The sequence below is a fragment of the Scatophagus argus genome, chromosome 15, assembly GCF_020382885.2.
Source record: "Scatophagus argus isolate fScaArg1 chromosome 15, fScaArg1.pri, whole genome shotgun sequence".
Classification (NCBI taxonomy): Eukaryota; Metazoa; Chordata; class Actinopteri; family Scatophagidae; genus Scatophagus; species Scatophagus argus.
The window spans coordinates 4,944,875-4,965,333 of record NC_058507.1 but is presented as its reverse complement, the minus strand read 5'-3'; the positions used below and the strand labels follow the sequence as shown (position 1 = coordinate 4,965,333).

The following is a 20,459-nucleotide window of genomic DNA, read 5'->3' as shown; positions in this document are numbered from 1 at the left end:
AGGTTTAAAAACTAACCTTTTGGCCTACTCCTTTATGTATTTAGACAAACATGTATTTTAGTTAGGGCATGTTTTACATATAGAATGCGCGGTTTTAGTCAAACTTACAAGGTGGAAACACTGGTTTTTAGTAAATTTTCGCTTCATATGAAATAAATTAGAATTCAGTCGTCGTCCCCCATTGTTGGTCTTACCGACTCACGACCGGGACACGCAGGCTGCGTGAGCTGTGCGTGATGCGCGCGTCACTGAACTGCTGCGCGTGTTCAACACACCTTGGCTTCACCCTCCCTGATCTACAAGCAGGTGGCAGCATTACCGTGAACAGTTTCAGGTCAGGCACTTGGGCCCCATCTTGTGTTGTTCAACTGTCTCTAGGCAACTTTTGTAACGACATGACAGAGTTGCACCAGGCAGCAGCAGCGGGGGATTTCGATCGGGTTGAAGAGATTCTGGGGCAAAATAAATGCAATCCCAATCAGAGGGACGTCGACTGGAGCTACAAGACTCCGCTTCACTGGGCAGCAGCCAAAGGTAGTCGGTGGATTGGGCCAAATTTGTGGTAGGCCCGTCATTTATTTCACCCGACGGTCTCTCTTGTCATTAGTTTTACACCTGTCACCATTCAGATTCTACTTAGCTGCGGGAATGTGTGTCCAAAATGCTTCTTTTTCATCGGGTATTTTAATATTTCATTTCCCTCTGTTACCTCTTTGGTTACTTTATCTTATATTTATTTTTGTCTAGTTAGCTTTTTCTCCAGACAATTTCAAATAACGGTAGATGTAAAGGCCCATTTTGACTTTTTACTTTTAAAGGAATATCCATGACGCTACGTTGGGTTTGAAAAATGAATGGTAATTATTTCTGTGCTAACTCAAATGGTCAGAGTTGGTACAGAAACATCATAATCATTAGTCACATCTGCTGCTAAAATTACAGCTAATATAATTATAAGTTGATTAATTGTTTCACTTCTGTTACCCCTTTGTTTACATTTATGTATTGGACTGCGCCTTTAATGTGTAAAACCTTTTTTGTGTATTGTTTTTTTTGTTGCTCTTATTTTTTTCCATGTTACTGTGTTTCTAAACATTTTCCATCACCGCAGCAGATAAGATTTTGACTTGCATGTCAGATCACACTGTGTGATGACTTTTCCACAGGACACACAGAAACGGTCAGGATCCTCATTGAGCACGGAGCCAGACCGAGTCTGAGGACCGAGCATGGATGGACGCCTGCACACTTTGCTGCAGAGTCCGGCCAGCTGGCTGTGCTGCGGCTGCTGCACGTCCTCCATGCGCCTATAGACAAGGAGGACTTCTGTGGAGACAAGCCAGTGCGAATAGCTGAAATATACGGACACCAAGACTGCGTTCAGTTCCTGAAAAAGTATGAAATGAAGCCCAGCTTTCCAGTTCTTACACCGGGTGTTTTATTTCTGGCTCACACCTCCCTGATTATCACATAATTTTATTCAACCTTCCATGCAAATGCAAAGCTTTTAAATAAATACACAGCTTGGTGCAACATTAGTTTAACAAGTAAATCACTCTGTTTTTGCGTGTTGCAGAGCAGAAATTGAGTGCCAGGCCTACCGCAAGATGGCAGCCCAAAAAGGGATTTCACTGGATGACACAGACGAGGAGTGGGCAGAACAGGGCAAAGAAAACGAAGAAAACGGCATCTCCAAAGGCAACTTTCAGACGTAGGCCTAACTCATGTTTACACAACCAAATGTGTGGCATCCTTATAGCCTTTCAGTTGACAGTGTTTCTTTGGCATTTCAGAGTTTTAGTACTGATAAAAACATGTAAAATACAGTATTGCTTAAACCATGTTTGTCTTGACTAAGTAGTTCAATTTTAATGTAATAAACAAAGAATCCAGATTTTTATCAGATTTGGTTTGTTTTTAGAGTGCACATATCTGAGATGATTTTCACTTCTTTATACTTGAGTCTAACTTCATGGAGCTGTCGGTAAACGATGCTGGAGTCTGGAGAGCAGAGAGATGAATGTGAGAAGTTAATCAGAAGTCACTGTGGTAATTTTACATATGAGTAAACCCAATTTAGTGGACTTACATGTTTTTTTAGACGGCTCAGCAGTGCGTCACGGGTCTGTCAAAATTAAAAAATAAAACATTTTTAATGGTGCTGTTCTGCCTGTTTGTGGTTTATTACATTTCTAATTCCACACCTAAGTTCTTTTTTTCTTTTTTTTTTTGATTTGTACAAAATGAAAGTGCAATGTACTGTACAGGTGTGGTTTTCAGGGAGTTATTTGTAGAACTGTTCCTTAGGCAAGAGCAGTGATTTCCTGGAGTCTCCACTGTGATGACAAGACTCCCAGTAAATCCACAGACGTTTCCTTCATGTGAAGATAAACCAATTGGCTGCTGATAGATTCATATTATATTCAACTTCTGCCCTTATCTTTTAAGTTTTTGTTTTTCAACCCAATGTTGCTCAGCGAACTTCAACAATATCTGTTTAGGCTAACGAAAATCCGAAAATGGGATTCTGGTCTATTGAGGCTGCTGCAGCTTGATAATTGCAGAATGGGAAGAAAACTATTATTCTATCGAAGTAACACAAGACTGAATAACATAACTGAAATGCAAAATACATTATGATTTAGTCTGGTATTTTATTTTTATCTTACCAGTTTGTCCCCCAGGCATGTGGTTAACAAAATGAACAAACCCTGCAATGAGATGACCGAGGTTATTGAATAAGAAACACTTTTACTGCTGCACAGATTTAGCAGAAGATTATATTGACCGTACCTGGAATGCGTTCAGCAGGGTAAAGATATAATTGGCTGCGTAGACTAAAAATCCATCTGTGAGATCAAGAAGCATCACAGCAAATCCAAAGATCCAAGTCACACCGAAGACTGGAGTCAGAAGGATGACCGTCCTCATGGCAGTCACGGCAGCCTTTTTTTGTTTGTTATGAGAACTTTGTGCACTCTTAGGGTGACTTAAAAGCTTCATGGTCACCAGCACCATGGAGAACACATTGATGAGAACAATTATGCCGACTGGTATGACAAATGCATGAATAGACCCTTTCATTTGCCCATCATAAACCAGCCAACAGGTCTCTCTGGAGAAGTAGAAGCCTTCTGCACCGTTTTTATAAGCAAGAATTGTAATAGTAACGATAAGCAAAGGACACACATAGCCCAGGACTAATGAGAACCTAAGGTAGGTTTTCTTGCTCACATCATGGAACAGGAAAACTGCTTGATGAAGAAGGGTCATGCTCAAACACAACATCCAAAAGAACATGGACAGGTAACAGAACTGTTTCAACACCACAAGGGCCTTGCACCAGATTTCTGAAACATTGTCTGTCTTCAAAGATGCCAAAAGACAGCAGTCTGCAACTAGCAAACACAAAGAAATGTTTATGTGGGCAGTGTGGCGTAAATATAAAGTATTTGTCTTAACCACAGCACTCCAGACAGCCAGCTCTATTGCAAGGCTCATAACCAGAGATAGGACTGATACGGACAGTCCGACATAGGTTATCTGAGTCAGGCCGGTGATGTTCAAGGGACGCTGTGCCATTAAAATGGCAAATGAGGACAAATGGCTGCAAACACACTTTCCCTGATCAGAAGAACCGCCACGCTCCCATTGGCATCCCTGTGATGACCAACCGTTGGCGCTAGTGTCCCATGACACACACTGCATCTCAACGTTACGAGGTCTCGGCTTAAGCAATGGGAAATTAATAGTAACCGCAACTGAATCTGAACGTTTCTGTTCCCTGGTTGTCGACACAACAATGCTGTTAGGCATGTACTCGTCGTCGTCGTTGGGCAAATACTTCTCCAGTTCTTTAAACCCAGCTGTTTTTACATTGCCAGGGTCTGTGCTATCGAGCTGGATGGTGGCGTTGAACACCTTGTTGGTACATTCTGACCTCTCCTGACAATTGCGTGCTGCCACCTCTAAGTTTTTCTTTGCTGTCTTGCCTTTTATATTTGCTGTCTGAATTAATTGCTCAACTGAAATCAGATATCTCTCAGCCATTGAAGTATTTCCTTCGTCAGCATATGTTTTCCATGATTTTTCAAGAGACTGGTTCAACATATTACTGGATGACTCCAGGAAGACCTGGAAAAAAAGAGAAGCTTGTTTTAATTGTAGCTGATTCAATTGATCGCATGTCTGTTCAAAGCTGGAAAAAGCCTTTCTTCTGTATGTATTAATTATGAAAAAGAATAATAGAGTGACATGAGAACATGGAAAATAAGTCTGTTTGATAGTTTTTTTACACTGAATATTGGCACAAAATAATCATTATTGACAGCTTAAAGAATCACAAATCTTAAGGATTATAACTTTATAATCCTTAAGATTTGTGATTTATATCCATGTTGATACCATGAAGTAATAACACAGAAACACTCATCGAGCAACCACTGGTAAAACTTTTCAAAGAAGGCTATCAGCTTCTGGGGGCAACTGTTTGTGGGCTTCAGGTGTAGCCAGGGCATACTCAGATGATGGATATTCAAGCCAGTCTTCCTCTTCTGTGTCATGCTCATTGTTTATGGTCTGATTAACATACATTCTTGGTTTACTGTGAATCCCTCATGCAGACTGAATCCAGCATAGGAATGGCAGATTCCGCCTCTAACAATGAAGACTACTGTATAGAGACGGCAACTGTGACCATAAGTAAATTTAATTGCTTTTACAGCGTAGTATCAATTTGGGTTTGATTTCCTGAAAATCTTATAAAATAAAAGGGTTATAACTTTAAAAGAAAAATTTAAGTAAGTCCCCTTTTTGTCTCCATATCAACTGAAACCCATAAATATCATTCAGTAAAACGAATCAAAGATTCTGTAATACTTACATCCGCTGTTGATTCATTTTGCTGTAGGTTTCGTTTCTGGCTCAAAGTGAAGAGCACTTCTACCGATGTATTCAGATTGGCGATAGTGTTGATGTTGTCTGAGTTGTTAGTGACGACCTCAAGGAGGGAAAATACATGTGCAGCATTTCCATCGAGTGAGCCAAGTCCAATGTCAACAACCTGCAACAACAATGATGATTTATGAGCGATTAATTGTCAAAATGTCAAAATGTAAACCCTCAGTTAACAGTAAGGATGTCATCTCCAACAAGCTGAGGCTAAACATTTATGTAATCCGTATAGATGCACTTTTCTGCCTGAAAAAGAGAAGATTTTGTAGTATTACTTTGTGCCCACAGTAGATTATGGTTTTTGAATAGCTATATTTTTAAATTTGGTATGAGTCACTTTTATGTTAAAGCTCATTTTATAACCTTCTGTTATGAAAGTTAGGCTTACCTTTGCTTTTTGTATCACATTGTTCACTTCCCGGCTCACACACACTGAAACCTCTGCTTCCCACGTCGCCGTTACAGTGCTGAAATGATTCGTAAATCGCTTGACTAGTCAATAAATAGAACGTTAATCATCAACAAATTTGATTATGAATTAAGTATTTAACTCCTTATTCAAGTAACTGCCTAAAATTCATTGGTTTCACTCCCTCAGATTGCAAATGTTCATTCTTTCTAAGAGTGTTTTCAGACAATATATAGACTAAAACATTATTGGATCATTAATCAGTAAAAATACCAATAAAAATAAACATTTTTGCTGCCCTACCCTTTTTGGCATTTCCTTCGTCTTTGTCCTATTGCGTCCTTGCATTTTAACACCGCAGTGAATCCAGCTTTGGTGTCTTCCCAGTCACCTTCAGCTTCACAGAACTGATCGTCACCTGTTTTGAAGGAAGGACCACAGTTGATTTATTTCACATGAGAACTAAACACAACCAATATCTGCACAAAGTTCATTCAAGGACAACCACAAGTAAAACGCATAAAATATTTTTTATATATCATACAAATCTGTCCAAAATCACCTCATTGACTAATTCAATACTCCTTCACAATCACTTGTTCCCAGATATAACACTACATATATCACTATGTTTAATGCGCATCATGTCTGCTGGAGTTGCACGTCTCATTTTGCACGTATGTTGCGCAAACATTTGCTCAATTCACACGTATAACTTAATGTATTGTTTTTTTTAATCTGCAATTTCTGAATTTTTTATGTGAGTTATTTAGCAGGGATCCAATTGAGGTGATAAAACAGTGACATAAAATTCAGACTGAGAATTTGAAAAGGAAAAATAACAATTTACTAAAATAATAAAATGGCAAATATGGAGTGATGTTGAGAATATTTTAACTAATACTAAGACGTACCATATATGATATTGACGTCAATCGAAGCAGTTCTCTCTTGTTTGCACCTGTTCTTAAAAGCGCACGTTATTTGACTTGTAACCGTGGACGCGTCACAGCTAACAACCGTCACAGCTTCATAAATAACACTTCCTTCAGAAGAACCTGCAGAGGTCACACATGGACATCATACATACATGTTCATGACAAGTTTGCACAAGAATTAACTTAAGCAAATGGAAGATGAGCACAGGAAAGCGTACGTACGAGAGGCCAGTGGTCTTATCTCTGCTGTGATGCTTTTCCTTGACCATGTCACGTTATAATTTTCACTGCTGCTCTCAATGTCACACTGGATTCTTATGTTGATGAAATCTGAACTCTTTGTGCAGCGTGGAAAACTTGGCTCCATGTTTATCTCAATCTGCGGCAGGAGGGATACGTCCATGACAGCGCTGGCTTTGTTAGTTACGGTGCATTGGTGAGATTTTGAAGTTTGATAGTAGAGACACGTGTACTCTCCTAAGAAGTAAAACAAACAAATAAATAAGTCAAAGAGTTTAGATCTTTTCTGTGATTGTCAGTGGTGAAAAGTAACTGGGTGGGTTTACAGAAGTACTGCGCTTAAGTGCAACTTTGAGATACTTGTACTTTGCTTGACTATTTTCATTGTACACTACTGTATACTTCTATGCTACCACATTTATTTATTTGTTAATTAGTTTCTTAGATCACTGTAGAATATGTAGTATACTGTATTAGATACATTTTACTGATGAACACATTAAAGCATCACTCATTCTGAAAGGGGCAATATTTCATAATGAATATTTTTACTTTTGGTACTGTGAGTGTACTCTGTTGGATAATGTTTTTACTGTTGCTTGAGTATGACCTTGAATACAGGATCTTAAGTTGCTGGAGTAGTTTTACATTTTCATTTTCCTTGAGTAAAAGATCAGAGTCCTTCCTCCGCTGCTGGTAATCATTTTTCAAATGATTCTGATTGTGTTTTGGGAGAAAAACAATCCCAAGGAAAACCCAGTGCGGTAATTTCACAGGTTTTCAAGGCATTGATGTTAAGTTTAAAAAAATAAAGAAAAAAGAAAATTGCAGCAATTGCAATACAGTCGCTGAACCTGAAATGTACCTGCCCATAGTTCTGACACGTTTTTAAGCGTGACACTGGTCTCCAGTGTTGTCACCGTCACCCCCGACTCTGTGCCGTTAGTTATGTCATATGTTTGGTTTCCTCCCTTCAGCTGCCACGCCGGCTGGGTATTCAGGTCCTCGTGCACTGTGCAGTTGAGGATGTGCTGGGTGTTGTAACACACATAGTTGGTTGGCATGCTCAGATGGACAACACCTGCAAAAAACACCATGTGCATGCAACAGTCAGATGGTATGATGTGTGTCTGTCTGTGAGCGAGCATGCGCTGTGGATGGTTGGAGCCTTCACTTCCAGCCATCGTGAAATTATTTGAAACTGAATGAAATTTTCCCTCAGAGACACTTCCCTTTTGAGTGTCACCAAATACTGTGTGTTGTGACTGATAGACAGTCAACCCACAGTTCAGTCCAGGTTTAAAATGAATCCTGACAGGCGCATCACACCCTCTGCTACATGCACTTACCTACGGTCTCCAAAATAAACGATGCTGACAGATTTTTGCTCAGGAGTTCTGATTTGTTGATCAGATCTTGTGGATTGATGCTGTAAGCAATGATCATTTCAAAATCTGCAATGATGCTGCCAACCCTTCGACGAAGAGAAAACACAGATTTCAATCACACATTGGAAAGAAGAAAAATAACGGAAATGTTTTTATTTGATGAATAAAATGAGTACCTGTATTGCTTGATTTTCAAGATGTCAAATCCCCTCAAAGTGCTGTACGCCATCTTCAACTGAAAGGCAACGAGTCTTAATGAATGTTCACATATCAGTAATTTATTGGCAAAACGCACTACCTAAACTACATTATTCCTGATCTGAAAAAGATGACCAAGTAATGTGCTGCTCATTTGAGTGTTTGTTTTTACCGCTTCTGTTAATTTGGTATTGCACAGCTGATAGTCCATGGAGGTTTTTTCTGCCAGACAGTTGTAGTACTGCTGTCCATTCAGAATAATGGATCCTGTGACGGTAACTGTGAAGAAGCAAAGTTTGAGCTTATTTTGGACGCTACACAGACATTCAGAAACATTCACATGCAAACAAACTGACTAAACTACCTGCGCTGTCTGAAACACACACGTGAGAAGAGTTTTTGGGGAAGGTGCATTTGTTCTTGCCACAACATTGCTGGTTGTCTTTACAGACTTTATCGCTCCACCTGTAGTGTGGCTCGCAGGTACACTGTGTGCCATCCGAGACACCCTGACAGACTGATGAGGAAAAACAGCATCGACGTTTTACTTATTAGTTTTTTGTTCTCCTCCCCCTGATTCAAATCAATCAGAGCATTCAGAATTTGAAATATTAGAAAATGTTTACTTGTTGTCTTTTCAAGTTGGTCGACGCTCAGGCTGGTGTTACTCACAAAAGGTCTCAGTATTTCAGTTATGTTTCTGATTGCATTTTCCTCTATTGTCAGTTTGGCGTAATACATTTGTGTTGAATTGTCTGAAACAAGCAAAAACAGGCAACAGATTTCAAAATGTCACATACTGTTATCTGTGAGAACGATGCTTATTTTGAAACTAGAAGGACATATTTTACCTTGTCCTTTAGCCTGTAAAAGTAAGTGGAAAATCAGTTAACACAGTGTAAATTAATACTGTAATTGTTATGTGTAATCTCACAAAAATGACATACCTGAGAGATTTTCAGACCCAGGATACAAAGCAATATGAAGATCTTCATTCTCTCCCTGAAAATAATAACATAAGATATAATGTATATGTTGTCAAAAATGTCAAAAGTATCCAGACATGCCCTTCACGGGACTGTTTACCAGGGGTTTGGGCTCGGTCCCTGACTTCCAGGGAAGGGAAAGGAAAATTTGTATTGCTCTCAGGCTTTTTTTGTGAGGGAACACAGGGACCACATCAAACTGTGTAGCTACCATTTTATGCTACACATTTCCTCCGATACTGTTTACATTTATTTTCAGTATTCATTTTTGTTGTCTGCTCTTTAAAGACAAGAAGAGATTTGGCAACAAAAATAATAAGTCACGTTATACCTTTATAGCCCAAAATCACAAATTTGGCTTAAAGGGCTTAAGAATCTGCCCAGCATACGACTCCGTTCACTCTTGATTCAGATAAAGAAAAACTCCTTTAACTGCTTTTATGTTTTTGTTTTTAGGAACAAAATGCACAGTCCTTCCTATGCGTCAAAATGACTTTCAAAATAAGAGACTGGACAGATCAAGTGAGTATCTTTCCACTTGAATGTTGTTTTGAGACTGATGGGAACTTGTCTTTGAAATGTTTTATATTGCAGATGTTTATAAATGAAAAACTTTGTTCTTAAATTTTTTTTTTCAATCTTGATCCAATCAAATTCATCACCAAAAGATTTTTAAAAAATTGTGTTTTTACCACTTAAAATTAAGTCATTAAAACTGCATAAACGTGAAACTAAGAGTTTTTTCAGGTGCTGTATGTGTCATTTTAACACCTAGGACCACATATAAAATGCGCCATGTATACGCCATGTATATCAATGAAAGAAAATCAATACAGACAGATCAACTGACCTGCTTTCCTCCGTTTGTGTCAGTGAACCATTACAGCAGCGCCTTGCAATGAAGAGCTCGTCTTTGCCCAGTGACGACAGCTGAAATGAAGCTGTGGCTGCAGCGGCTTACAGTCAAATGAAAAACACAAACCCAAATTCAGTTTCCATTATACAGCAGTGTAGCTGTCAGAGTCCGCGGCAGGGATATGCAAATGGGACTAATTTGACTTTCAAAAATGTAGACTATGTGGTGTTTGTCCACCGACATTTGTGGGGTTGCCCCTGTTATAGAAAAAAAAAGTGTGGCGCATCATGTGACAGAAGAGGCAAAACAGACATTAAGGCCAGAGTTCACACTGCAGACATACCTGAATGTCCACGTGAACTCTCAGAACTCTCTGTGAGGCGTCCTGGGATGACCAGTAAAGAGAAACAGAAACAATAACTTGATTTGCACTGTTGCCCATTATATGGGAAATTTGAAGGGGAATAGATTTCTGATTAATATTTGATTTGATTTTTTCTTTTTTCTTTTTTTTGGTCAGTCTGTTGGTCGGATGGACTTTGATGATCCCCAGAGTTCACGTCTGCTGCCAACATGACGTTAACATTTTGTGTTTTGTGTTGTGTTTGTGTTGTGTTGTGTTGGTTCAACTGGACTTCAGTTTAAGCCAACACTCACAACATACTGCAACTTAACACATGCAAATAGACAAAATAAAGACAAGAATTTACAAAAAAAATTACAAGCAAATTTTAAAAAATGCAGTCAAATTGCTAATTTGGGGCAGATAAAAGACATGAGATGCCCTTTAAGGTGCTTTGTTGGTGGGAAAAAAAAAAACAAAAAACAAAACATAATGAGGTGCCCACACATCAGACTGGGCTGCTTGGCTGTCAGCTCCTGTTGTTATTGCAACTTCTGGAAGCACTTGAAGCCAACACTCCTTTTCATATACGCAAACATAAAACAAGATAATAAATATGAGGGTTTATGGTCCACCTTATGTTAGAGTGCAAACCTTCCTGGACAAGAATTCATCACACTGACACTCTTCATCACTTCCTCACTATGGAAAAATATCAAAATTATTTGAATATTCAAATGGAGGAATTTCACTGCATCACTTTGTTGTTCGCTGTATTAACACATCTTTGTTAAGACTTTCCATTTAGGAAAATTGTAAATAAATAAATAAAATCAAACCCAAATTCCATAATTTTTTGTTTGTTTGTTTCATTTGTTTGCATGAGGATTTGACACCAACTTGTGACTGACCTTACCTTCATAAAGCAGTCAGTACAACCTCATAACCTCTACAGGCGACACACACTGATGTCTTTCAGTTTTGATATTTAATGCTTAATGTTACCGTCTGTAGCTGTTTGGGTGACATTTCACAGAAACTTGTGGTGCACGAAGTACAATGTGCAGCAGAGGCAAAACACAGCGCCCAAAGATGTTCAGATGTAATTACAGCCTTTTATCTTGCCTTTATTTGGTTACAGACTAGCTAGAATTATTATACAACCCCTTTGTTTTTCAGGACTTCCATGTAAGTGGATCACAGAGAAGTTTTGTGAAGCAGGACTCTTTTCTTTATATGATCCCACAACTGTGACCTCTTAATCAGTCCAATGACATTTATGACAGAGGAAAACAAACATTACGTCATGTGTAACTCGGTCAGGTTGTCGGATGATCACAGCTTAGTGGGACGAATGACTGAACAACCAATAACTTTTTTGAAAATCAGATAAGCACGTTTCTTATGTCCTGCTGGGTTATTGTACTTTATGTATTTGTTGCACATTCATTTAGGTGAGATCTGTGTCGTTTTGGTCATGTGTAAAGAGAAAATGTCTCAAGAAACTTCTTTGTTGAATTTAAAAAAAAAAAGAAGGAGAAAAAAAGTATGGAAACACTAAAATCTTAAAATCATGTATACGAAACACTGGATTTATTAATCTCTCAAGCAAATGTCTTGTAAACAGATTCTGAAATACCTTTTCATGAAGTTGGGAGTCTTGTGAATGACAGAAAAAGTCTGTAATTAAGAAAATTAATTAGAAATATCAGTATAAATATACTCCATGTAAGCAACACAGTCGAAATTGTACTTAGATAAAAGTATGTTAAGTAAAATCACAAAAGTGTGTCTTTATTTAAAATACCACCATTTTATATACTCATAAAATTAAAATGACTAACTTTGCCCCACTGCTGGAAAACGCTCACAATATTCTGTCTATAACGTCACACTAATCCTGTCTTCTATGCTGATCTTCGTGCACAAAAAATTGTTGGGATGCTCCTTTAAGATGTGATGTTTACCAAAAAAAAAGACATTAAGAAATTAAAATTATTTTTCAGTTGCAGGTAACTGACAGAAGAAGACAAAACAAATGTTTCTCTACAAAGTCTTTAATCCGTTTTAGAAAAAGGACGTTTCCGCAAAACAAACAAAATTCTACCTTCTCTTCTTAAAAAGTGAGGCACGGTCATCTCACCTCAGTATAACGCAAGAACATTCGTACAGCTGCTGTAGTGCTGAACAACACTCAAGTATACATTTTCATGTTCATTACATACATAGTTGCCTTTTTCTTTTGTTTACACGTACGAATTCAACGAGCCAAACAAAGGCGAATCATTGTTCACCTGAAGCTGACAAATGCTACATGCAAATCAAAGTTTTGATGATATGTATGTAAAGCTATAACGGGCTCATCTGCACTCACTCACTCGACAACAGGAAGATGAGAAACAACAGAAATGAAAGACAGCCTGTAGAGTCGACTGAAAGTTGTCTAGTGCAAAATTCAAAATATGCTCTTCATCATAAAGCAGCGGCGGTAAAATAAGAAATTAGAAAAATACACCCAAGTTGTTCAGTCTAAGTGCTTTGTGTAAAGACGTTTTAGCAGTCACACGGTTGTTTCACGCTCCACAAAAGGCGTGTGCGCCTCAGGAAGGAAACTGTCTGTCTCCTCCTGTGATGGGAAGGCCAATCCGTTGCTTTCTTTGTGTTGTGGAGGCTGCCCTTGTTGTGCTGAGAGCTATGAGAATAATTCAGAGATAATGTAAAGGTAAATACAGAAGGACAGATTAAAGTGACTGAAGCCATCGACTAGTCCTAACTCGGACTTCAACTCTACAGGTCTCTGTGGACTCGAAACAGAAGAAGAAGCAGGAAGCGTGTGAAGAGTACAAACCTGCACAAACTAAATGCTAATCGGCGAGCTAACATGCTCAAAATGCTAATGCTGATGCTGATGTTGAGCAGGAATAATGCTTTTCAACTGATTTGCAAGTTATTTTAGATTCGGTCAAGTTGGGTCTAAAGGTCATCACACTTGAGACTAAAGTCCACAGCTCGACTGCTACCAACACGATTCAGCACTGAGCAGGAATCATATCTGAGGGGGTTTTCATCCTGTAAGTAAATGTTTTATTTACCGTTTGTCCCAGAGGAGTCACACAGCAGAGCTTCTTTTTCAAGTGTTCGGGTAGAAAGCAAAGCAACTTCCCTAACAAGGGATAGACTGTGCCCGGTGACACATCTTCTTCTTTCATAGGCCCTGAAACAAATATATTAAATCATTTTTTAACTGTCACAGAAGAAAAGTTATAGAGAGTGTGTATATATAAAACAACTGGCCTACCTGTGAGAAAGCTGATAATCAGGCCTATTAGAATGACTGCAAAGCAGTTGAAGCCACTGTACCACATGTAGGACAAGGAATAAAATCTCTTCAGTCCAGTGGGTCGGCTAAAAAGCAAAGAGAGATGATTAAGGTGTGACACGATCACATTAAAAACAAAGTGTGCTGTGCTGTGCCGAAGGCCTGATACCTCAGTGTGACATTGACGAGCGCTGTCTGGATTTCAGAAGTCGTATTGTCCGACAGCAGGACGGCTCTGCAGTTGGGTGGCAGCGGTCTCGGACTGGAGCTTCGAGTGACGATGCTCCCGATGCCGAGCCAGAAAGCCAGACCCAAACCCGCCCCCAAACCTGCCACTGCGCCCTGGTGACGACAGGAGGGCAGAAACTCAACACAGGCGGCATCACAGCTGATTGTAACGATTCACATTTCTTTTATTCATTTTAACAGAGAATGGTTTCCAATGCGGGTATCAGGATCCCAGACAAGGTCCAAAATGAATCTGAGGGATCACAAAATGACTGATAGTCAGTCAGCTCACATTCATCCTAAGCCCGAAGCTTGCAATGAGGAGCCACAGTTTGACATTACTTCTTATCACAAGCAAAACTGTTGGAAAACCACTGCTGTAAAGACTACTGGACAAAACGCTGATGAGGTTCAACTTACAGTGGAGTTGGCCCATGGGAAGAACATCCCAAGACAAAACAGACCCAGAATAGGACCACCGACCATCCCAAAGATTTTCAAAGCCATCTGAAGTTCAAACATAATCACAGTGAGCGCGAAGAAACGATGGCTATTAATTTGATCATACAAGCTGCGAGCTCACCTGAAGAACTGAATCTCCCATGAGGTGGGTGAGATAGGCCATGGCCAGGCACAGCAGCCCGTAGGACATAGCTTATCGACAAGACACGAAGTTGAAGGTTAGAACAAGTGCATCCCTATAGTGCAGCTCTGCTGGATGTTGGTGCGTTAAGAGAGCTAACCTAAGGCTTTGGACAGCAGGGTAGCTCTGGCCTCTGGCATGGCGGGGAAATGTGGTTTTATGAGGTCTTCCATCGTCACAGTGGCCAACGAGTTAAAAGCAGAAGAGATGGTGCTGCAATATATACATAAACAAGTAACAATCAAATGTGAATTAACTACAAAATCATCACAGCAAGTGAGAGTTAAAGTCAGAGATGTTTTTATGTTAAACTTATTAATTTTATAAAAGGGCATAAAACCTTCAAATATGCATGATGATGATGATGATGATGATGATGATGATGATGCACTGCACATTTTCTTTTTCAGGTTAACCAAGACTACTTAAGAAACTGAGAAAAACGTGATGTGAATAATCTCATCCAAGGTTTATAACGGATCAAACAGGTACACTCGCTGAAACTAATCCGACACAGCTTGTAGTACGACTTTCTGGAGTCCACACAAGCACAAAATATGCTCCGTAGCTTGTTGTGAGTGGACGTGGACACCCTCCAATGACCCTCCGATATTTGCAAATGCAGAAAGCTTCAGGCCGCATTAGTCAGAGTTGGATGTAGAAGTGGTACACTGGTTTGTTCATGTGCAAAACTTGCTGGTGGACGCCTGTGCTCCACTGCGCATGACGGGGTTAATGTTAGGTTTAATTAAAAAGCAAACCGACACCGGGGAAAATGCTGTACCTGAGAGCTGCACTGAATAAGCAGGCCAGAAACAATCCAGGCAGTCCAGGCAGACCATGCAGCATGTCCATCACAAAGTATATCACCATCTGGGGAAAACAGATGGTGAAACCTTCAGTTTTCTTCGCATCAATGTGCTAGTCACAGGACATGAAAAACCAATCTGACAAAGTAACGTCTCATCGATAGCGCGTTTACATGTGAGCCCAATGTGCTTGAAAGGCTTGCTATCAAATATGCAAACACCGCTGTAGTTTTGATTTTAAGTCTGGAGAGTTCTTTACATAACACTGCACCAACTTAACTTTCATCCCTCACACTAATCTCTTGAGATCAAGGAAGCAGAAAAAGGAGGAAAAGAAAAAGTACAGTTTTCCAAAACATGATGATGCAGTCGAAAACGACACCCAAAAAAAAATTGGGGAATTAACACGCTGAAACTCACCGCATCGCTTGAAGAGGCACCCAGCTTGTGGGAGTGATCCTCTCCACAGTAACGTGCAAACATTACCAGTCCCATTACACAGCTTAGAGCCAGAGCCACCTGCAGGGAGGGAAACACCATGTAACAGGACCTGCAGAGAGGTGGGAGCGTGGTAAAACACCTGAGGTCATCCTTTTGTTTTTGCTCATTACGGTGGTGATCTGCATGGAGCTCATTTCTCAATTAATATAGAACATTTTTAAAAAATTAAAAATGCTGTATCAGCTGACATTCACTGTTATAATAAAACTAAAACAAACGCCCATGTACCTAACAGCCTCTTTCTCTGTGCGCGAGCTGAGATATCTTTGGACCTGGGCCTGGTTCACTCCGTACAGGGACAGCATGAGGAAGACCCCGCCAACCCCCAGAGTCCAGAAGGTGTGTCTCACCGTAGGATCCGGGTTCAGGCTGAACACAAGACAGAAAACACAGCATAAAGACAGTACTTAAATACTTCAGGAGTAAACCTTCTCTCTAACAGAGTTACAATCACTGTAATCTACGGTGTTATAAACAGTGTGTTCACAAAAAACAATATGTGGCATTCATTGCATTGTTTTTTTACAACTCAACTTTTTCAACAAATCGTGACGCATTTGCGTACAGTTTCCCCCATTCATTTATGCTGATCATTCTCCCACAGTATAGTATGGACTCACTCAAGAGCAGATATGCGGTTTCCTTCCCAGACTTTCCTCCAGACCTCAGTGACTCCTCCAGTCTGCTGCACCCCCACCACGATGACGGCCAGCTGCCCTGCAAACATCACAACGGTCTGAAAGACGTCTGTCCAGATGACAGCCTTCAAACCACCCTGTCAGGTACAGAAAAGACATGTAGGAATTAGCATGACACATGCCAGTACAGACTTTATTCAAATACTAAATACATTATACAGACAAAAGTATTGGGACACATCTCTTGGGCTCAGCCCCTGACTTCCAGGGAAGGGAAATCTTAATGCTTCAGCATACCAAGACATTTTGGACAATGCCATGCTTCCAACTTTGTGGCAACAGTTTGGGGAATCAGTATCTGATCTCACAAATGCTCTACTAGTGCATGAATGAGCAAAAATTCCCACAGAAACACTCCAACATGTTGTGGAAAGCCTTCACAGAAGAGTGGAAGCTGCTACAGCTGCAAAGCTGTCTGTGTGTTTAGAGTGCAATGTCATTTAAGTCCATCTATCCATTCACGGATGGGCTGGAGCCAATCCCAGTTGACTACAGGCGAGAGGCAGGGTTCACCCTGGACTGGTCGTCATTAAAGTTCCTGTTGGTGTAATGGTCGGTTTTCCCAATACGTTTATCTATATAATGTATGTAATATTGTGTAAGTAATATTGCAGCTGATTCATAGTCATATCCTTTATATTAATGCATGATAATCTCTAAAATATTGGCCTTTTTACAAGTGATTCATGCACCATTCTTTTGTAAGCTTACCACCTCTCTAAGATTAAATATATTATATTTCACTGTGGACAAAGCAGAGCGTAATTCTACAGAATATAGTGATGAAGATTTGTAAATGAAAAGAAGAAGGTTCGCATGTTAAGCTATATGAAAATGACCTTCAGTAACTCACTATTGTTGTGTATAATGTGCACACCAGTCCAGTGGCCAGCACGGCTCCCCATAATTCAAATCCAGTCACTGAAAGAAAATACAGGTACACATTGAACCACAGATCTCAGCTATTTAAAACGAGTCAGTGGAAGAGGAAAAGGAACCTTTTGTACCTGTATTGAGTGCAAAAGCAGGAGTATAAACACAAACTCCCATATAGATGACCTGGAGCAGAGTAAAAGACAAATCAGATATTTCATAAAGGCACATAAAATAAAGATCTGTTGTATCTCTTGCATTTTTCAGCATTTTTCCACAGGGATGCACCAATCATATCAGTTGTGATATCATGATATGTAATATAGTGATATCATGTCTGTACGCCAATTACCAAGCTGGAACAAGCAGCTATTTAGCCTAGCTTAGCACAAGATGGGGAACCATGCAACCTGGCAGTAAAACCACAATTTTTCATTGTTAGAGTTTGGTTTTAGTGCAGATCAAACGAACAAGATTATAACGTGTTACTGAGCTTCTGGTACGAGGGTTTTGTTACTTCTGGACAGAGCCAGTTGCCAAGTGTCCAGTCTTTATGCTAAGCTAAGCCTCAGGTTGCGTGTACAAATATGCTCAAAACATCAGCTTTATTAATTACAATTTTACATTAATTACAGTTTTTTTGGTAAATGTTAACTCAAATTCTGCTATCAGTTGCTTTTTAATTCCTGCTGGCTGTAAACGGTACTGCAGGTATCCTGAGTTGAGCTGTCAGAATTGTCCATGGCAGAGAAAACATTGGGTTGGTGTATCGCTGCTTTATTATGTCAAGTGTTGCACCCACCATCTGAAAGATGAAGGTCAAAGTTCCACAGATGCGCACTGGCTTGCTGAAGCGTAGTTCAAGATACTGTGAAACGTCATGAAGGATAAACACCATAAATGCAAACTCATTTAATTCCTTTCCAACCCTGAAAGTAAAAAACGTGCGCTCGTACCTGGTAAGCGCTGGAGAGACGCAGTCTGTACAACACCGGAATGAAAACGTGAGCAGGAATGAGCAGGCCCAGAACGTAGGCACAGCCAATGAACCAGTACTGAGTACCGTGAGTGTAGATTTCTGCCGGCACCCCTATGATGGCCACGGCGGACTGGAATGAGGCGATGAGCGACAGAGAAACAGGAAGACATCTCATGCTCCTGTCTGCCATCAAGAACTCTTGTGTAGTCCGCTGACGCCCACCTGCAAGAGCATGATAAAGCCCGATGCCTATGGAGGCGGCAAGCAACACCGCAAATATCACATAGTCTACAACCGTGAAGTGCTTCTGCTCGGACGGGTCCATCTTGATTGTCTTCGAGTCTCGGCTGCAATAGGAGAAGGTTTGGTTCTCCTGCAGTCGCACAGTCGGATGGATGGGAAACGTCTTTGTCCACACCCATCAGTCAGGAGAGTCCAGATGCCTTGAAAGTGAAAACACTGATTAAATATATCTGTGTATGTGTGAGAGAGTACATTTTCCTGAGATTCAGCCACAATCATCCAAAGTTGCAGCTGTTGTGTGTAACTCCAACCCTTTTTCTCACAAACAAATCGCTTTGCTTGATAGGCAAAGAAGTAAGTGTAAACACTCCACATAGTCTCCACATTCCCTGGATTCCACTGAGCTGTTTTTACAGATTTCTCCTCCTTCCCAAATCAAAAAATCAATGCAGCTTTGGCCATCACCTAAACTGAACTGTTGGCGGCAGAAAAGCATTGCTGCATGGGATAACCTCCAATCTGTGGAAACTAACCAAGGCCACGCAACCTCAGGGTCAACTTTCCCCCACTCGTGCTGATAAAAATACTGACTATACCGGTTTGTGAATGTGGATGTTTGAAGGGGAGGTGCCATGCAGCTCTGCCACCTGCTGCCTTTGTGTGTACTGCAGTACTTTGGGGGTTTTCAAGGTCAAAACTTTCAGAGGTTTCCACTAATACTGACAGCCATGTGAGAGATAGAAAGAATAGTTTTGAAATCTTTTGATTTCCACTCAGTATGCAGTTATTGTTCTTTGTCACTGCCCATATAAAAAGTTTGAGCTGAGACACGTAGTTAAAAAAAACAAAACTTTTTTGATAATCACACAATATGAGTTTTCAGTCATTTTTCAAGCAAAAATGCCAAATTTTGTTTCCATTAGATGATTAAATGCTTTTCTTTGTCTTATGAGACGATAAACTAACAAATATATTGGGGTTTAGGACTGTTGGTCAGCGGTTTGTCAGCACTATTTTCTGATATCTCAAATACAGAATACTTAATCGAGACAATAAACGGATTAATCAACAATGATAAAAACATCACATTCCATCAAATCCGGGCTGCAACTATCAATTTATTGTCCATTAATAAGACCAGTGTATTTTTTATTAATCCATCAGTAGTCGTCTTTTAGTAGACATTTTAAATATTATAAAATAGTGAAAAATGTCTCTCTCAATTTCCCAGAGCACAATCGGATGTCTTCGTGTTTTTTATTCATAAGTGTGCAGTTCAGGGCTGCAGAAATATCACAGCGACTTCACTTGAGGACACTGCTGCGGTAACATCAGCTATGTTAGTTTTAAATAACTAATGGTGCTATTCTTCTGCTAACCAAAATTTAGTCTGCGTAGGAAAATAAAAGTACCCAGTGACCTTAAAATCCCTGCCAGCAGCTGCTGGGATGGACTGAATGTGGGGAAATATGATCAGAGGAAACAAATAATACGACGCGCCTGAATATGCAGACAGTAAGAAATGAACTAACAAATAACAAATAACAAGACAAGACTCACCTCTACACGCGTGCAGCCTTGGTATCCGGGTTGAGGTTCACTACCAGACACCATGCTGTTTACTGCGTTCTCACGTTACATTCAAGAGCGCTACGTTAGTTGAGGACAACTTGTTTGAGTATGTTTACGGCTGAAAACAGGGACTCAGACAAAACACCGGGCTCATTATCTAGACGATGAACTCTTTGTGTGCTTGTATCGACTGCTGTGTTCAGAAAACATTAGATTAACCTACCACCTGACTAATCTCTCGGCCCACGCTCCATGTGATGACAGATTGTTTTGAATTTTCTTC

At 40.0% G+C, this 20,459-nt stretch overlaps 3 protein-coding genes across 5 annotated transcripts; 1 reads left to right on the top strand and 2 right to left on the bottom strand.

Annotated features, from left to right (window-relative positions):
• The first annotated feature begins 236 nt into the window (after positions 1-236).
• LOC124071858 (ankyrin repeat domain-containing protein 66) lies at positions 237-2,162 on the top strand. 2 transcript variants are annotated; one of them, XM_046412863.1, is made up of 3 exons: positions 237-537; positions 1,167-1,395; positions 1,577-2,162. In XM_046412863.1, exons 1-3 carry the CDS (start codon positions 237-239, stop codon positions 1,713-1,715), a joined length of 669 nt encoding a protein of 222 aa, XP_046268819.1. In that variant the 3' UTR covers positions 1,716-2,162. The 2 variants fall into 2 exon arrangements, with proteins under 2 accessions (XP_046268819.1, XP_046268820.1); XM_046412864.1 differs by having other exon boundaries at positions 265-534.
• Positions 1,459-10,477, bottom strand: adgrf3a (adhesion G protein-coupled receptor F3a). Of its 2 annotated transcripts, XM_046412784.1 has the most exons (19): positions 10,312-10,477; positions 9,963-10,068; positions 9,074-9,128; positions 8,978-8,990; positions 8,753-8,881; positions 8,491-8,643; positions 8,299-8,405; positions 8,105-8,163; positions 7,890-8,014; positions 7,406-7,621; positions 6,523-6,777; positions 6,277-6,420; positions 5,666-5,780; positions 5,342-5,420; positions 4,883-5,062; positions 2,794-4,134; positions 2,670-2,711; positions 2,090-2,125; positions 1,459-2,001 (listed from the first exon to the last, which is right to left on the bottom strand). In XM_046412784.1, the coding sequence occupies exons 3-19, from the start codon at positions 9,119-9,121 to the stop codon at positions 1,945-1,947; spliced, it is 3,099 nt and encodes a 1,032-aa protein (XP_046268740.1). In that variant the 5' UTR covers positions 9,122-9,128; positions 9,963-10,068; positions 10,312-10,477; the 3' UTR covers positions 1,459-1,944. The 2 variants fall into 2 exon arrangements, with proteins under 2 accessions (XP_046268740.1, XP_046268739.1); XM_046412783.1 differs by lacking the exon at positions 10,312-10,477 and having other exon boundaries at positions 9,963-10,234.
• Positions 10,478-12,352: 1,875 nt separating this feature from the next.
• slc5a6b (solute carrier family 5 member 6) lies at positions 12,353-20,433 on the bottom strand. Its single transcript, XM_046412810.1, has 16 exons — positions 20,165-20,433; positions 18,339-18,804; positions 18,185-18,250; positions 17,517-17,568; positions 17,363-17,430; positions 16,432-16,586; positions 16,040-16,180; positions 15,731-15,860; positions 15,286-15,374; positions 14,602-14,714; positions 14,442-14,512; positions 14,279-14,365; positions 13,800-13,972; positions 13,610-13,716; positions 13,404-13,525; positions 12,353-13,003 (listed from the first exon to the last, which is right to left on the bottom strand). Exons 2-16 carry the CDS (start codon positions 18,684-18,686, stop codon positions 12,872-12,874), a joined length of 1,854 nt encoding a protein of 617 aa, XP_046268766.1. The 5' UTR covers positions 18,687-18,804; positions 20,165-20,433; the 3' UTR covers positions 12,353-12,871.
• Between the last annotated feature and the right edge of the window lie 26 nt (positions 20,434-20,459).

Excerpts from the sequence above, each read along its gene's own strand:
- LOC124071858 (XM_046412863.1), top strand. The coding sequence starts at position 237 with ATGCGCGCGTCACTGAACTGCTGCGCGTGTTCAACACACCTTGGCTTC. Across the intron at positions 538-1,166 it reads CTGGGCAGCAGCCAAAGGTA|GACACACAGAAACGGTCAGG; the intron begins GTCGGTGGATTG and ends ACTTTTCCACAG. Across the intron at positions 1,396-1,576 it reads TGCGTTCAGTTCCTGAAAAA|AGCAGAAATTGAGTGCCAGG; the intron begins GTATGAAATGAA and ends TGCGTGTTGCAG.
- adgrf3a (XM_046412784.1), bottom strand. The coding sequence starts at position 9,121 with ATGAAGATCTTCATATTGCTTTGTATCCTGGGTCTGAAAATCTCTCAG. Across the intron at positions 7,622-7,889 it reads GTTTATTTTGGAGACCGTAG|GTGTTGTCCATCTGAGCATG; the intron begins GTAAGTGCATGT and ends TGTTTTTTGCAG. Across the intron at positions 6,421-6,522 it reads GATAAGACCACTGGCCTCTC|GTTCTTCTGAAGGAAGTGTT; the intron begins GTACGTACGCTT and ends TGACCTCTGCAG.
- slc5a6b (XM_046412810.1), bottom strand. The coding sequence starts at position 18,686 with ATGGACCCGTCCGAGCAGAAGCACTTCACGGTTGTAGACTATGTGATA. Across the intron at positions 18,251-18,338 it reads GTCTCTCCAGCGCTTACCAG|TATCTTGAACTACGCTTCAG; the intron begins GTACGAGCGCAC and ends GACGTTTCACAG. Across the intron at positions 13,973-14,278 it reads TCCCATGGGCCAACTCCACT|GGCGCAGTGGCAGGTTTGGG; the intron begins GTAAGTTGAACC and ends TGTCGTCACCAG.